General features: G+C 52.9%; 1 protein-coding gene across 2 annotated transcripts in view; it reads right to left on the bottom strand.

Moving 5' to 3' along the window:
- Window positions 1–17,796, bottom strand: part of ITGA11 (integrin subunit alpha 11) — a 44,022-nt gene that overhangs the window by 26,045 nt on the left and 181 nt on the right. For both annotated transcript variants that reach the window (XM_061446555.1, XM_061446556.1), the window contains exons 2-3: window positions 10,787–10,898; window positions 259–368 (exon numbers count right to left, since the gene is read on the bottom strand). In XM_061446555.1, coding sequence (XP_061302539.1) covers window positions 259–368; window positions 10,787–10,898 — 222 coding nt within the window. The remainder of the gene's footprint in view (window positions 1–258; window positions 369–10,786; window positions 10,899–17,796) is intronic.

The following is a 17,796-nucleotide window of genomic DNA, read 5'->3' as shown; positions in this document are numbered from 1 at the left end:
CTGATCATTTAATAAGCCAGTTTAAGCTATATTAAATAAATTCTTTACTTCATTCTGATCTGCTTGATTTTACCCCAATATTGGTTAAAGCTCAGCACCAGGACACCAATAATTCCTCATTTAAAAATCCTCCTAAAACATGCAGTCCTCCTGCTTTTGGGGACAATCTTGCCCTTTGGGGTGCATCTTTACAGACCAAAGCAGTGAGAAGAAGCACCACGTTAAAACACCCATCTCTCCCTGCTCCATGTGCGGTACCTAGGTTGAGTTTGGTGCAGTTGCTGTGGCTGTCACTGGTCACTGGGCACTTGTAGACATCTCCGGTCTTCTGCTGGCCGTTGGTTTCGTAGGGAGCTCCCACTACCAGCCTGCGGGAAAGAGGGGTCCATCAGTGCACGAAGGCTGGGTGGGAGGTGTGGGAATGAACCCACAGGCAAGGAAATCCCAGCCCAAGCCCCTGGCTTGGTTCAGGAGGTGTCAGGAGAGGGGACACCATCATCCCCCTGACCTGACTCACCGCACTAATTCAACTTCCCCTTCCCGTGACGGCAGCAGCAATAAGCTGGGGATGATGACTCAGTGCTGCTTGGAAGCAATGCCCATCAGATACCAAGGGAAGGGTTTCTCTCCTAATAATAAATACATAATAATGTGCTGCCCCATCCCTGGCAGTGTCCAAGACCAGGTTGGATGGGGCTTGGAGCAAGCTGCTCCAGTGGAAGGGGTCCCTGCCTGTGGTAGGGGTTGGAACTGGATGGGCTTTAAGGTCCCTTCCAACACAAACCAGTCTATGATGCTCCAAATAGCAAGGAGGTGACGCAGCAGTAACAGCAGCTCCCACAGGGATCCACAAGGAACTTTTGCATCTGGGACATCAGAGGTGTTTTTCTCACTTGGACTTGTAAGACTTGACCAAACCGGCACAGAACAGCAAACCAAAGGAGGAGGAGAGCAGGACCCGAGGAATTTGACCATTCCTTCCTGCCTAGTTCAAAAATACCCTCAACCACGAGTTATTGGCATCTTCTGCTCCCAACGTGTTTGCCCAAAATACATCTGCTCCATTGCTTTTTTTTTGCTGTCAAAATCCTACCGGTGGATCCCCAGATCAACAGGACCTCTTTTGTTCTGCATCACCCTCCCCAGCAGCTGGCAAAGCAGCTGTCCCCAGCACAGATGTTCCCTGTTAGACCAGAAATGGTCATTTTTGAAGCTGCTGCTTCTTACAAAGACCCTGAACTCTCATTCTTTTATTCCATCACTGTAAAATGGGATTGCCACCGAATTAAAAGCTCCAAATCCTAAGCAGCGTTCAAGGAGTCTCATGGAAATACTTCCTGTCTTACAGCTTCTTTGCTAATGAGGATATTAATTAGGGGAAAACAGCAACCACCTGGAGGTGCCCTCAACAGCAGCCAGAAGCTCAGGGAAGTCTGGTACCTTCCCCCTAACCTCTACAAGGAGTTTGCTCATGCCCCTCTGCCACACTGTCAGTGCCCATTTGCTCGTGGTCAGACATGGGGGGAAGATGGAAGAGGTGAAATGTGGGAGGGCAAGAGAAAAAGACCTTCAAGATGAAAAGAAATAAAGGTTGAGACACTCGAGAAGGTAAAGTTCTCCTTTCCTAATTCTTCATCCCCACAGGTTTAACATAAATGGGATTTAAGGCGAACTCAGAGCAGCTCCACCTTGATAGGCCTCCCCCTCTGGAATCCTGTCCAGGATTTTCCCATTGATTAACATTCACATCTTAATACTGTCACACTTCCTATAAATAAACATTCCTGAACACCAGCTGTTGTTAGGTCGAAGCATCTCATCCAGATGTGAGACGCTGACGAGGGCAAACCACGTTCCCCCAGTTCCCAGCCCCACGTCAGGGCAGGGAGCTCAAAGACAGCCCAACTATTTGCAGGCGCTGCCAGCAATGTGGAGCTCATGAAACCAGAATTCTTGTCTCCCAAAGACAATGGAATTGTTTTCCCTTTCCAGTTACATTTAAGTGATTAATTAGCTGAAGCTGTCAAACTCTCATGGAAACTTGGCAGCTCGGGAAGAGGCTTTTCCAGCTGTTTGAAAGGTGCCGGTCACAAGGATGCTGTGAGTGGTCCCCAAAGGGGGCTGTCAGAGATGCTGCTCTGCTCACCAGCTCACAGCCCTGCTTGCAAACCATTTCCTTCACTTTGTGGTTTGCAAAGCTGTGCTTTAAATGTTGTTTTTGTGTTCAAAGGAAAAATTCCATCCCAAAGCACCCAAATCCAATCACAGCATCTCACTGCAGCACGGAGCCCTGCTCCATCCCCGCTCTCCTCCTCCCCACGCACCCTTGGGTCACCCCACATCTCCCCAGAGGGTGACAATCCCCCCCCATCAGCCACAGCCCGATGCTAAACAAGCAAAGCCTCTGCAGCAGCCGGCCCTTGCGTCATGGCTTGGCTAATAAATGAAGCCTTAAAAGCAAATAAGAACCAAACAAGCCCGCCCTCGCCTTCCTTTTCATGCGCTCCGTATGGGGACAACAAAAGCAGAATAGAAGAGGGGATTAAATGCAATAGGCGCAGACTGCTCAGAGCAACATGTCTGAGGATGTATTTTTAACCTTCATCTGGGAAAAAACAAGAGAAATAAGGAAAACCAGGCTGTCGGTGGAAATACTCGAGGAGCCTCAGCACAGCCAGCAGAGCGGAAACCCAGCTTCTGCTTTGCAAGCAAAGCCCCCATGCTGGGGCCTGCTGCTGGTGCCCTGCCCGGGCTGCAAACATCAAAATGATGTGTTAAACTCAATTTGCATCTCTTTTTAGCACTGGTTGAAGGGGGTCCGATACACGTGAGCAGCGTGTGCAGCACACAACCCGAGCCGCTGCCGTGCTTCAGTGTCTGAGACAATTAAAATCACAGCAGCTCCCAGCTGATTGAGTTATTGGGGGGGTTTCCCCTCAGTCAAAACACAATGTGGTGAAATTCCCTGGGTCACAGACACTAATTCATGCAGTTATCTCGGTAACGAACCTGGTAAATGGTGTTCAGCACGTCTCCTAGGAAAACATCCATCCCTGATTTGAAGGCATCGGTAAGGGAGAAGCCAGAGCTTCCCTGGGAAATCTGTCACAGGGTTCATCCCTTCAGCATCCACAGATGTACTCCTAGGCTCCTGCGCCGAGCCAAAAGGATGCGCCCATCCCCAGCATCCCATCGTCAGACCGACAGGCCTGGCTCTGCTTCTGCTTCAGTTATTCCACCCCTATTTATCTTCATTTAGTATTCTCTCCTGCATTAATTGCTAGTTTCTACCCATTGCCCTTTAAGTGCTGTTGGCTTTTCCCAGCCCTTTCTCCTGCCAGGGCTGTATTAACCAGCATCTTTGCCCAGACATAGCCCAGCCCCTTACCCCGTACACATGATGATCCCATGCCCCAAGCCGAGCACCCCGCAGAGACCCCTCAACCTTTCTGCATCCAGCAAATTCCTGACTTTTTAATGGAATAACCCTCCCCTGGCACATCAGGCTCCCCGGGTGCACTGAGGAGACGTTGAAAAGCTCATTTTGAGCCTGAAGTTATTTTGATTAAATGGAAAGAAATCAGGAAAGGAAGGTATGTCTCGCTGGTGAGCCGGGAACACAGGGATTAGGGAAGGAATGGAGACGCTGCTATACTTCTCACAGGATTTTTCAATCAATGGGACACTTAATCTCCTGTAAGGCAAATTCACTTGCAGTTAATTTAGTCAAGATGGAACTGGATGAAGAAGTGATTCAGGAGGTTCAGGAAAGGGAGGGCTCAGCTATGGAAAACTTCAACCGGGATCGGAGCTCCTTGGAGGGGGTGTGACAGAGGAATGGACCTCGGAGTGTTTTTTCTCCACACTGATGGAAAAAAACCCTTAGTGGGATTCCAAGGAGAGGCCGAGACAGCGGCAGAGGCAACGAGAGGGGGCACAGGAGGATGTGGGACCTGAAAACGAGCCCTTGGGCTGACAGCATCTTTCTGGGCAGCCTCTGGCCAATCATTGGACCGACCTGTGGGCGATTTTTCATCTTTCAATAGGAGACAGCTCTGCTGAGGAGCAGGGGCCATGCAGGACAGAGCCTCCGATGGGCGTTAGAGCCCATCGCTCACTCCCAGCCTGCCTCTGTTAGCCCAGTTAATAGAAACACGGAATGCTTTGGGTTGGAAAGGACCTTAAAGCTCATCCGGTTCCAACCCCTGCCACGGGCAGGGACCCCTTCCACTGGAGCAGCTTGCTCCAAGCCCCTGTGTCCAACCTGGCCTTGAACGCTTAGACAACCTTAACAGACCCTCTAGTAAGGACTTAATGGACAACCTCATAGACACTACAGTGCTCCATCCCCACCTGGGGCGGTTTAGGGGGTTTCTGTGCCTGCAGAAGGTGTCCATCTGCCACTGATGCTCCCAGACACCCTTGGTTGTTATTCTTTCAGAGGCTGACCAGCGTTCCTCCTGCTTTAGGACAAACCCTCTCATTGCCAAGCGAAACACAAACGCGACTGTAATTTCCCCTGCGGCTGTGCACGCCGGGCCGAGCCGGGAATGATGCTCCTAATTACACATCCCATTCCCACAACACGTCTGCAAACCCCTCCCGTGGCCGGGCAGCACCGGGGGAACCATCTCCCTCCACGTCAAACAGCCACGTCATGGGAAGAGCCCCAGCACCAGGACATGGGCACAAGCAGGGTGTGAGCCCTGCTTGATGCTGCAGCAATCCCACAGCATCCCAGGAAGGAAAATCACTGGTGCTCGCCTTAAAATAGGCTCTGATGGTGCTGCAGAACCCGCCTGAGGAGCTCGCAGCATACTGCGGTCGGCAGTAATGATGCTCGCTTGTTTTTCCTGCTGTAAGTTTTTCCCTTGTACTGAGGGCTATTGCAATGAAGAGGTATTTACAGGCAAGGCCTCTCGGTGAGGTTTCCAGTGCGGCGCAGGGATTTGCTGCTCCGTGTTAGCTGTCGGCTGCACGTGTTCCTCAGGACCCCTGTGATCTTTGGCTTCCTCCTGCAGGTTTCCAAAGCAGATGCTGATCCGTGGCTCTGGTTCTTGCCTGGGGCCTCTTGCTTTCTTCCCCAGTCACCCATTAGCCCCAGTTAACAGTGTCTGGGGGGTCCCCCACCCGTGGATTTCTGCATGGGAGGCACCGGTGGGTCACTAGCTCCAATATCACAGCTCAATCCAGCTGCCCTGGACCAGGCACCAAGGCCCCCCCAAGCTCTAAATAATGAAGATGTGGTTGCAATGGGTAAATAATGTAGACTGGGAAGGACCAAGACCCTCTTCCTCCGTAGAGATCTTAAGTGAGCAGCACATGTATATTGTGGTGGCACAGCAGGAGCCAGTGTCCATCCACCTCCAGCCTCACTACAGTAGGGGCACTGGTGAATAGAAGCTAAAGCTATGGTGCAATGAGGATGCCTTACAAAACACCAAGGAGGGAGTTTTCCTCTATGATCCAAGGACTTGGCCTTAGTGGGTCTCCTCCAGCTCTTCCTCAGAACCCTGGTGCATCTCAAAGGGGAAAGCCCAACCGTGCATCACAGCAAGCAAAGGCAGTTTAGGGAATCAGGGGTTTGGGAAAGCCTCTGGCAAACCCACAGGGCTGGGACAGAGGAAACTTCCCCCCCTTTGGAGGGGGCAGGCAGGGTAGAGGTGCTGCTGGGATGTCTGGGAGCCCAGGAATCATAGAACCAACCTGGCCTTGAGCACTGCCAGGGATGGGGCAGCCACAGCTTCTCTGGGCACCCTGTGCCAGCGCCTCAGCACCCTCACAGGGAAGAACTTCTGCCTAAGAGCTCATCTCAGTCTCCCCTCGGGCAGGTTAAAGCCATTCCCCTTGGCCTGTCCCTACATCCCTTGTCCCAAGCCCCTCTCCAGGTTTCCTGCAGCCCCTTTAGGCACTGGAGCTGTTCTAAAGTCCCCCTGAGCAGCTGCTCTCCACCGCTGGATTTGCTGTGCAGCCCAAATCCTCATTTCTGCACGTGGCACCCATCAGATCCCTTGGGAACAAGGACACCAAGTGCAGTTTTGCTTTCCTGCTGGATGGGGCATCAAACACTTTCCTTCCTCTTCTTGGCTGAGCGTTGGCTTGTCTGCAAGGGGATGTCCCCCTGCAAGCCCCGCAGTGAGTAACACGGGGCCACATCTATATTCTGAGTAGATCAAATGCTCTCTAAAAGCACATGAAAGAAAGAAAGGAAAGGGCCCAACCTTGCAGCTGAGGCAAACCAGCCCCGGAGCCTCTGATAACCACAGGGCTTTATGGCCAGGAGGATGTGCTGCAGGGATGCCAGATGTCCCATGTCCTCGAAGACACCCTGGGAAAGTGCCAGGCAAAGCAGTCCCAAAGAGCCCAGTGATGCTATAACAAAGCCTGGGGGGTTTTCTGGGATAAAAAGGCCGTGTTGTCCCAAAGAAGGGACAATCCTGAGCGCAGGAGATGGGGTGGGCTGCCGGAGCATCCCACACCCTGCGGGCAACCCGTGCCTGCAGCCCCGGCCCGGTGGGAGGGAGAGCTGGGAGCAGACATGATCCCTGTGCCGGAGGAATGCTCTGCAGTTATGTACCCTTTCACCAAAATAATCCAGGCGCTCGGGTACCGGCCAAACCACAGGAGAACGGGAGCCAAGAAAGCCGCTCGCAGGAGTAGGGAAATAGCAGACCTTTAACTGGTTTTCCAGATCAGCACAATTATAGCCTTCAATCCACCGAGCAGATTTGTCTCTGTTCTCCCTCCTCCTTTTTCCCTTTGCCCAGGCTCGGACTGGAAATGTCCTGTCTGTGCCTGGAGGAGCCGTGGGGATGGGGCTCTGAAGGATGCCCCATTCCAGGCACCTGTGGAATGGGGTTAGCCTTGGGAGGATGAGCTCTTGCTGAGGGCAGTGGGGAGCTGTGCATGGAGGGGTTCAAGGGGACCTCCCTTTTGCAGCCCTTTGCCGCAAAGCAGGGTGAGGACAGCACTAGACATGAGCTCAGGAGGCTGAGAGTACCTAGAGAGCATCCAGCATCCCAAACACCAGGCCTGCATCCCTTGAAGCCCATCGGCTCCCCAGCCCTGCCACCTTGCCAGCAGCATCAGCGAAGGCCCAGCCACAGCCAGCTTGGGAATGCTGTGTTTATTAGTTTTACAGCTTCTGAAGGCTAATGGATGTTTATTCCCAGGGTTTTCCTTCCACAGCCAGTTCATTTTTCACATAGCTGGAAGCTTTCGATTCTCCCATCCACAAGCCAGCCCAGGGCAGAAGTCCCAGCACTCCCTGCATGGAGCATCACAGATGCTGCTCTCTGCTCCGTGGAGGCACAACCTGCACCCCAGGCTCCTTTCCCTCTCCTGCTTCTGTACTGGGGTGTCTGGTGGCAATGAAGAGCTGAGGGCAGTGGTTGGTGTGTCCTCCTGTGCACATGTGGGAGCAGGGAATGGCTTCTTTTGTCCTTCCTTAGGGAGAGACCCAGTTCCTGCTTATGGGATGACGGGAAGCAATCAAGAAAAGCAACTGGGAGAGGAGGTGAAAGATGGAGCAGACTTTTTTTACCTTTTTTCCCCTGATTCTGGACCTCTAAGAACATTTTCTCCCCAGATCCATGTGATTACAGTTTGTTGGCCACAAACACCCATGAGCAGCATGAGAAGAGGACACATGGAGATGGGAGCTTCCACGTTTGAGGGACATGCATCCCATTCGTGGAAACTCTTTGCATGTTTGAACACACTTGTTTTGCTCAGATACATCCAACGACAGCAATAAGCCTTCCTGGACTTACATGATTCACACCTTAAATACCCTCACAACGACATGAAGGAAGGCATGACCTGGGGCAGAGCCTGCTCACCACTTCAGCTCAACACCAGCATCATCTCTGCCCTTATAGCAACTCACTTGCCTTCAACCACAGCTCCTGCCAGGCCACTTTGCCAAGCACAGAGAGCTCCCATTTCCCCCAGGTTTCACCCATGATGCTCATCAAGGATGCTCAGACCCCATAACGTGGGTACCACTTGCACTGCCGACACCAGGAGCGCACTGCCTGACTGCTGCTGTATGGACCTACTCACTAGGGTCAATGTTAGCAGCCTGTTGTCATCCTTTCCATTCCCATACTTGCAGAAGGCACTTGGGTTGCCCCTCCAGCTTAATGAAAGAGGGAGAGAACACGTTGAGAGAGAAGTCTGAAAGCCTCTTGCTGCTCTGGAAGATGGGGAGCAGAGGAAAGCCGCCCCTTGAACTGATGAGCTTTCTGAGCAGTGTATTCCAAACTTCTTCCCCCCCTGGAGTTTAATAATCCGCATTCTTTCCTCCCAGATTTTCCACTATTGGGGTTGCACTTACAGCCCCCACCTGCAAAGGACCTGGCTCCTTCATCAACAGGTTAGAACAAGGGACATGGTCACAACTAAAAATATACCTGGAGGATATGATATATGAGCTTGTACACACTCAAATATGTCTTTATGCACACACATACATATGTGTGTCTATATATATATAGGCTGCTTTGAAACCCTTCTAAAGCCATCCACACTAGCCAAAAGCAGCTTTAAAAGACTCAGACTGAAGGATAGGCGCCAAAGTCCTCAGATTGCACATTTGGTATTTGGCAGCCGGCTCTGTGCACGTTGTTATAGCCATCACTCCTCTAGGAACCCCTTCTGAGATAACCATTTAGCTCCTCTGCATTTCAAAAGGCTTCGTTGGGCTCCTCTGGGATGATACTGAACGATGCTCGTCTGGCTTCGACCAGCAGCTGGGCTTTCAGCTTTGCATCTCCCTTTCTCCTGCCAGCTCCTGGGGTTAGCCGAGGCTCAGCTGTACTCCCTTGGTTTATGCTATAGATGCTTTCTTTGCTCCGTCATTTATCCTTTAACCACAGTGAGTCACCGTGGCTTCATTTTTAACTGTGTCCACGTATTTAATAGACATTTTGTATGGCATAATTGCACATCCAAAAAGATGCTGTACTTACACACGGTCACACTTGCTCTGTGCAGAGAACATCCCCTTCCTCATTCAGAGGAACCAACAGAAGAGAAAACCACAGCTGGGTCCTGCCTGATGCTGGCAGGAGAGATGTGAAAGGACCAAAATGAACCAGAGAGGTCTTTGCTCCAGTGTCCTGCTGGGAAAGGAGGAAAACCCCTTCCTTTCCTGGTCCCCAGTGCTTGACCAGCCCATCAGTGATGGTGGCAAGAGGGGGGGAAAAGGCATAAGAACCCAGAGATAGCACAGGAATTGCAGTCCCTCTGCCAGGATCATGTTTAAAAGAGCACCTACAGCTAAAATTGGACTGAAAATAGTAGGAAGTGGGTGTTTTCCACCAATCTCCATAGGGCCTTCCCCTCAGAGAGCTCACTATGGGCAGAAATCTCTGCAAAGCAGCAAAACCAGCCTGGACAGGCACTGATCCCAATGGCTTAGCAAGGATGCTCTGGGACACGGCATGGTCATGCTTTTGGGGAGACTCAGCTTGGCCATGAGCAGCCCTGGGCTTGGTCTTGAGCCGAAGCAGGGTCTTGAGCATCACCATCACACAGATGCGAGTCTGAACCTCAGAGGGGATGCTGGGTGTTAAAATACCTCCTCAGGACCCATACCTGCAATGGGACAGGGGCAGCTTCAGGGGCTGCACCCCAGGCAACCTCCTCCCTTCCCAGCCTATCCCAGAGCATGCGTTCCCAGCGGGAAGCTGAGCCTTATCCCATTATGAATATTAACTCAGGTCTCTGCTGGAAGGAACCAGTGACCCAGAGAGTGGAAACATCAGCACAGGTTTAACTGCTAACAGCTCCCTGGGGTGCAGTGGGGACACTGGAGCTCAGACAGCGCCCACAGCATCAGCATCACCCCATTAACAGCACGCACGGGACCATGTGGGGAAAGCACACAATCCTTGTGGGAAGTGGGGCTCGGAGCCAGTGGAAAGGCTCACCACAGCGTGCCTGGGCTCCTGGCCCCAACCCTCCCTTAGGGAAGCAGCGGGCAGGCCATGCTGATGGAAGCTTGGGAGACCAAGGTTAAAGCAAACCTCCCTGCTCCTCTTTGCAGTGAAACAGCTCAGCTTGAGGACACAGCCCTGGGCCCCCTCCAGCAAAGATCAACGCAGCTCTGAGGTCTGAGTTTCAGGGGTATCCATCTGCACTAATCCCATGTTTGCTGTCACCCACCCATAGGGCAGATCCTTGGGCTCCACCGTCATTGAGCTGCAGGGAATCTGATGGGGTTTTGAGCTGCCCTCATCCCTGCAGCATCCAGATGTGCTCCTGCAGAGCACCGAGGGTCCCTGCCAACATCTGTGCAGGATCCCCCAGCCCTGGCGAGGAGCAAAACCTGCCCTGAAACCCAAAACCTGAGCAAAGCCCATCCAAGTCCCATCCCGTGCTCCTGATGGATGCGGGCAGGGCTGAGCGCTTCTGCAGACCACGGCACCTCGGTGGAAACTGTATTAAAGGGGATGGCCTCGACCCAAAACCCAGCAAGCATTGGAGGCCAAGGGGCCCTGGGAGCCGTGGACCTGCCTGGAGCAAAGCCCCGTGCACAGCACCTGCCACAGCACAGCATCTTTCATCCACACACACATCAGGTACAGACCACGCTGTTATCCCCCATAGAAACCTCCTGTTTTGGCACCAGCATCACCAAGAGCAAACCTCAGCTTCCCTCCAAGCAGCAGCACTGCCTACCCCAAACTGGTGGTTAGATGGAGCAGAAGGAGAATTCCAACCTTCTGGATAGGTTGCTTTAGCTCCCCCCTCTCCAGAGCCAGGCGCAGAGCTCACTTACCATTTCTTCCCTCCAATGTCGTGCTGCTGCACCGTGTAGCCAAAATACGCTTCCTTGGAGCCAGCTATGATTCTGGGTCTCTTGGTGTCGATGTTGAAGGTGTCAGTGAACCCTGGCGAGAGGAAAGGAGGATCCTGTCAGTCAAAGTGCTGCGATGGGAAGAGAAAACCCCTTGTCACTGCGGTCAGAGACTGACCCAAGAGGCTGGCAGCGTCCATCCATGGGGATATCCAAACCCCCACAAGACACAGCCCTGGCCAGCCCGCTTGAGCAGGGCTTGGGATGGGTGACCTCCAGAGGTGCCTCCAACTCCAGCCATCCCCCAGATCGTACAATGAGCCCCAGGAGCACCCTATGTGGAGCAGGGGTGGGTTTACCCCAGCACAGCAGCTCTATGCCATAGCCGTGATGGAGGGGAAGCTGCAAGAGCCTCACCTGCAGGCACCCAGCACTCCTCCCTCCAGCACTGAGCACCCAAGGAGCAGCCATCCCAAAGCTGCAGCTTTAAGCAGGTTCAATTATAGGCTTTAGGGACGTCAGCTGTGCAAGCCCTGGAGGCAACCCCTTCAAGCCTGCACGCTACCAGGGCAAAAGGGTGTCTCTGGTTTCACCCCATCTTGATGAAGGGTGATAAACCATGATAAAGGAAGATGGGGTTTTCCTTCCAGGCTGCTGTGAAAGTGAATCAGGTGAAGCTAGGGATTCCAGGACAGGCATGGGGAGGGGAGGGGAGGGGAGGAGAGCACCCTCCTCCCCTCTGACAGCAACTTGCTTGCCAGGGAGCAAATCCTGGGGGATTGCTCTGGAATCTCCTCCCTCTGCCAGGAGCTGGACTCAGGGCCAGAGTGCTTTGGGGCTGCTGGAGATGCCCCTTTGCCTACCCATGGGTGCAGGAGCTGCCCAAATCATGGCCACAGCTCCCATGGAGAAACTGGTGGGGGCAGAGGGCACCCCTGGGCAGGGGGAAAAGCAGTATCTGTGCCAGGGAGCTCCAGCTCTGCATTGCCTCTATTCCTGGTGGATGCAAAATGCTGCAGCCCAGAGAAGCTGTGGCTGCCCCATCCCTGGCAGTGCTCAAGGCCAGGTTGGACACAGGGGCTTGGAGCAAGCTGCTCCAGTGGAAGGGGTCCCTGCCCGTGGCAGGGGTTGGAGCTGGAGGAGCTTTAAGGTCCCTTCCAACCCAAACCAGGCTGGCATTCTATGATATCCCATGGTCAGCATCCCACAGGTATCAGCCCATGATACCCAGTGCACACCTTTATCCACAGACACACACGCTTTGCTCAGGCCAGCAGCATACCCGAACCCTCCATGGGTGCAAAGACTTCACAGCCTCTATAAGGAGATGTTGGGGTTTTATCTTCGCAGTGTTATTTCCTCCCTGGCTTTGCTGAAGCACAGAGGGACGTGGCCCAGGAGGACCATGTGGGAGATGGAGCTGCGGGGATGGATGCTGATAGCCAGGGTATCCTGGATGTTCATACACCTTTGGGCAGAGAGTAGCTGCTGGGTGGTTCATGCCAATGAAGCAGCTTAGCATCCTCCTGAAGGACAGCTTTAAAAGCAGCAGAAGGATCACGTTTGGTGTTTAAAGGGGCTGTCAACAGGAGAGGCTGGGAATGGCGCTTCCCAGGCAGAGGAATTCGCGATGGGAATTGTTTTGATAGGCAGGAATGCTCAGGATAAACCCGACTTTTGCAGTCCGGATCTGCAGCCCTGGCTCCGTGAGCAGAGAAGTGCGGAGTGTGGCCAAGGATCGCTGAGGTAAGGATCCTACAAAGAGAAACTCTAGAAAGCAGGGAGGGGAAGGAGGCGGGGATGGGAGCCAGCACATTCTGTGGTACACTGACCTGATTTAACATCACAAACCAAACCCAAACCTCCTGGAGTTAACTGTTTCCCACTGGAGATGCAGAGGCCAGGACCGGCCATTGAGAGGAGTGATGGGTAAAGGGAGGGGTGGGAAGGTCATAGGGATGCTGGGAGCATGGGGTGGCATCCTAGACCTGCCTGGAAGAGGGGGGTCTTTGGGGTTTATGTATCCCATATCTTTATATATCAATATCTTTGTATATCAATATCTTTATATATCAATATCTTTATATACCAATATCTTTATATATCAATATCTTTATATATCAGTATCTTTATATACCAATATCTTTATCTTTATATATTAATATCTTTATATACCAATATCTTTATCTTTAAATATTAATATCTTTATCTTTAAATATTAATATCTTTATATATCAATATCTTTATATACCAATATCTTTATCTTTAAATACCAATATCTTTATATATCAATATCTTTATATATCAGTATCTTTATATATCAAGCAAGGTCCAATTCCAGGTAATGCAGAGGCATCACCACTTGGGTTGCAGAGCAAGTGTCAAAGAGGATGTGATGGGTTTGGGTCTGATTCTTGTTGCATTCAGCAGAGGTTTTTGCACTGCAGAGCCCCAAGCAGAGGTTTTGGGGGAGTGGGAGCACTGGGACAAGCTGGGGACCCCCATCCTTGCATTGTGCAGCCAGTCTGGTCATGAAGAGCAACACAACTCCCCAGATAAATAGCAGGAATGCTTCCTAAAGTGCAAATGTGTCTGAGGCAGGGGGAGCAGGGAGAAGGGCTGCAAGCAGCTTGTGCCACTCGTCGTGCTGCAGCATCCTGCGTAGGGATGCAGCAGGTAGCAGGGACCAGGAGAGGTGGTGGGGCTGGAAAAGCAAAATGGACTGGGAGAAAGCTTCCAGGCACTGGATACAGAAGGGAGGGTTCCGGAAGCTGCCAGATGCGGGCGCATTGGAGGCAGAAAGGGAAAGGAAATAAATAATCAGAGGGTATTTAAATGGGTTTCAGCTAATGGGAGCTTTTTGAGAGGTTGAGCAGCCCAAAGAGCCGAGCCTCATCTTCTTGTCAGGAGTGACATCACTGTCAGAAAGAAGTGACCAGAAGCCACATGTTTTGCTTGCGAGGCTGCCAAAGGCAGGAAGCCTCCAAGACCTCCCTTCCAAACCAGAGCTTCTGTGGAGTCCAAGCTTTTGATTCTTGTCGGGTCAAATACTAAGGAGAAAAGAGCAAAACACATTGAGGGAACAATACTGGAATAAACGGCACCTTTCCTGCCAGGAAGGGTAAAAATAAGTCCTCACCGTAAGGGAAACCACCAGGATGGGGATGCTCTCAGAGCCCCAGCATCATTCTCCTGCCCATACCTCTGCCTGTACCCTTTGGGCAGGCAATGGGATTCACCTCTGCAAAGGGACTCTAGGAAGGTGCTGTAAAACATCCTGGTGGTGCTTGCTGTGATGCCCCAAGCCTGTATTCTGCTGCCATGAGACGGTTGGGGCTTTAGCTGCAAAGCTTTATGATTTAAGAAGATGTGAGCCAGGCAATGGGGCTGCTGCAAAGCGTTTCCTTCGCTGTGTTTTGAGTGCAAGGAAAGCTGTCAATGTGTTTGACTGCATTGTGCAAACCCAGCCTGTTCACTGGCCTCCACCACGTTCATAGGGTTTCTGGAGAGAGGCAGTGGCATGGTGGGGAGAAGCATCTCAAAGGCTGCTGCTGCATCCGGCCTGTAGGAACCTCTATGTGGATCTGCATGGGCTCCTCTGCTGAATTAGCTTCCAGTATTTGAAGGGGCCTACAAGGATGCTGGAGAGGGAATTTTCATCAGGGACTGGAATGACAGCACAAGGGGTAATGGATTCAAAATCAGGGGAAGTTCAGACTGGAGATAAGGCAGAAGCTCTTCCCTGTGAGGGTGCTGAGGCGCTGGCACAGGGTGCCCAGAGAAGCTGTGGCTGCCCCATCCCTGGCAGTGTTCAAGGCCAGGTTGGACACAGGGGCTTGGAGCAAGCTGCTCCAGTGGAAGGGGTCCCTGCCCGTGACAGGGGTTGGAGCTGGAGGAGCTTTAAGGTCCCTACAAGCCAAACCGGCCTGGGATTGTGTGATTTGCCAAGACCTGGAGCATCTCAGGGTCAAGCACCTCAGTCTGGCACTTGGAAACTCTCTTCGCTGTTCTTGCTCCTGATTCCACCCTCTTTGCTCAAGCACGTAGAGAAGAGGTGACCTCTGCAATGGTGCAGCAGGTCCCTGGACCCCAGCATCGCCACTGTGATCCCTGCATCCTCAGCATCACTGGGGATGCTGCTGGCCACCCAATGCTGGGCTGACCCCATCCCCACCGCCACATGGGCTCTGGTGGTATCAGATCCTCCTCTACAACCATGCACATGACCTTTTCTTTTCTGAAGATGGAAATATTTTGCTTATCTAGGAAATCTTTAAGCTTTATATAGGGTATTTGGGCAAACACCATCAAGCCCCGAGAAGGAGCAAGGAGGGCAATGCGTCCGTGTTTCCCTCTAGCTTTAATCCCTCTGAAGCTGAACGAGATGCTGAAAGCACCAGATTCCCCTCCAGGTCCCTATCTCAAAGCCAGCGTTTGTCATCAGCTATTAGGAAACAACCCAGGGTTTGGTGGCTGCTGCAGCTGTGGATGGAGAGCCAGGGAATACTGAGGATGAACAGAGGATCAGTCATGGCCGGCTCCTGGGTCGTAACATTCCTGGTTACCCACAGGATCTCTGACAAACAGCCCCAGGGCATCAGCTACACCAGTACCTTGTGCTGCCATAACTCCAGCTTTCTGGCCCCCAGAAGCTGGGGAGGAGCTGGTTGATGGCCACGTTTTGCAGCCCTAAGGAACGGGTTGCTTATTCACTTGCAGCACATTCCTTAGTGATAACACCAATGGCATCAGGAATAAATAGGGGCAGGTCTCTGACTGCCCCTTTTCCCAGGGAGACCCCAGGAAAGTGATAGGTTGTGGAAGGAATGGGGGGGGTGGCTTCTCAGGGCCCCATGTACCTCAGGGGCTTGGTTATGAGACCTTCCCTGGCCAGCGGATGGACAGCAGATAGGTGGGGTTCCACTCAGCCCCACTGTTGTGGTTGTGGCTGTACCCAAATGAAAGCCACCATCAAAGCCTGGATCACTTGGGAACCCACCTGGACAATCCCAAATGTGCCCTATGGAGCCAGCACGATGGTTTTATCAATTGGAGACCCTTTAGAGAGGGATGGAGCCAACTTCCTCCCCTGGAAAACTGGACCAGTGAGGGAAAACACATGCATGGTTTGACACAAGGGAAGTTACCACAAGTCCAGAGGAGGCCATGGGGATGCTGCGAGGGCTGGAGCAGCTCTGCTCTGGAGCCAGGCTGAGAGAGCTGGGCTGGGTCAGCCTGGAGAAGAGAAGGCTCCTGAAGGGGAGACCTGAGAGCAGCTTCCAGGCCAGGCTGGATGGGGCTTGGAGCAACCTGGTCTAGTGGAAGGTGTCCCTTCCTCTCAGGAATTCAATGAGCTTTAAGGCCTCTTCCAACCCGAACCATTCTGTGATTCCATCTCAGCTCATCCTCCCTGGATCCTTCTGGAAGCTGCAGTGTCAGGGATCAACGGGGCCAGTCACTGCCACTGAAGGTGTTTCATTCAACAACCCATGGCCCAGCATCCCTCAGCTGGGCTCCCCTACTTTCAGCCTAGAACTGCATCCTGCCTGCACCCAAGCCTTGAGGAAGAGGAACTGACCTGACCCAAAGTTTAGGGGCACCTTGGGTGAAGCACCCGAAGGTCTGCAACAGCACAGGCAAACGGACCATCCCCAAGGATGCACATCCCAACCTGGTACCCTCAGCTCAGCCCGTGGCAGGCTATCACACACTGCACAAGCTTCCTTTTACTCCAGGTAACAGAACACCAGCGTTAGTCCTCATCAAAACACATCAACCCATAGCCACAATATAGCCTAGTCCGGAGACCACCACGGAGCAGTGGAAGCATGAACCCTTTTTGCCAGCACTGCCATTGCTGGCTGCTCTACAAATGAGCAGGAACACCACGGGCTGAAACATCCATGGATAGAAACCCCCATGGAGAGAAATCCCAGTGGATAGAACCAGATACAGCAAAACCCATGGGCAGAAACGCTCATGTGGAGCATTTCTGCCCAGCCCAAGACTGAGCTGCCAATTTGCCGCATCCCCCAACTCCCCCCAGTACCCATCACACATCTCGGAGCAGCATCTCCCTAATGGGGTCCCCCCTTTGGGCCCTCCACGCAGGCAGCCCCGCGCCCGATGCCTGCATGCAGGGCGCACACATGGTCCCTATTAAGCAAAGGAAGTCGGCTCGGCTGCGGCTTGCTTTAAAGGATGCAGCAGCAGCGCAATTAGAAAGGGGGGGAGAAAAGGGAAAGAAACCGCCCCGGCGCGCTTTTCCATGGGGATGCTCGGAGCCGGTGGCAGCGCTCCTGGCAATGGGGAAAAGCTCCTTTTTTCCCCCTGCTTTCCAGCACTGAGCAGCCCCAGCCTGGCTGCTCGGAGCCCCGGCTGCGTGCAGGAGGGTGCCAGATGGAATTACAGCGGCAATGACCGCTGCTGGGCAGGCTCTTTCTGCAGGGACAGAGCCCAAAAGCGCCGGCGAGGGGCCAAGAAGCAGCATTAAACCCCGCTCCGTTCCCATCCCAGCCCCTGGCAGGGCTCGTCCCGCACGTATGGGGGGAAGCTGCAGCCTCCTGAAACCAAACGCTTGCCTGAAAGCTCCTCTTTAACTTATTTAACCCCAAACAATCGTCTTTTGCACAGCCCCTCTCTTGTGCCACCGGACAAACAACTTGTGGGGCACGAAAGTTAAGTCTAGGTAAAAGGGTCTGGATTTAGGGGGGCATTTTATTCACCCACCATCTGATGCTTAAGAAAAACAGGGACTAATCCTGCTGTAAGTGCAGCCCAGCCGAGGAGGGGGCTGGGAGGATGCGGAGCAGCCTGCTCATTCCCGGAGAGTCCAAAGGTCTCCATCCCTTTCCATCCCCCTGCAAGAGTTTTCCAACAGCGTTATTAACCCTGGGCTTCCTCCAGCAGCTTTCCCAAACAAGCAGAAGTTATTCCCGGTTCTTTCCCCTTGCCCTGGCAATCGGGGTGGGCGCAGGAAGGGGAGCAGGCAC

This window comes from Pezoporus flaviventris, unplaced genomic scaffold, assembly GCF_033815535.1.
Source record: "Pezoporus flaviventris isolate CSIRO_AGI_PZ_B2104156 unplaced genomic scaffold, CSIRO_AGI_Pfla_v1 ptg000006l, whole genome shotgun sequence".
Taxonomy (NCBI): Eukaryota; Metazoa; Chordata; class Aves; order Psittaciformes; family Psittacidae; genus Pezoporus; species Pezoporus flaviventris.
This window is presented reverse-complemented; position numbering and strand designations above follow the sequence as displayed.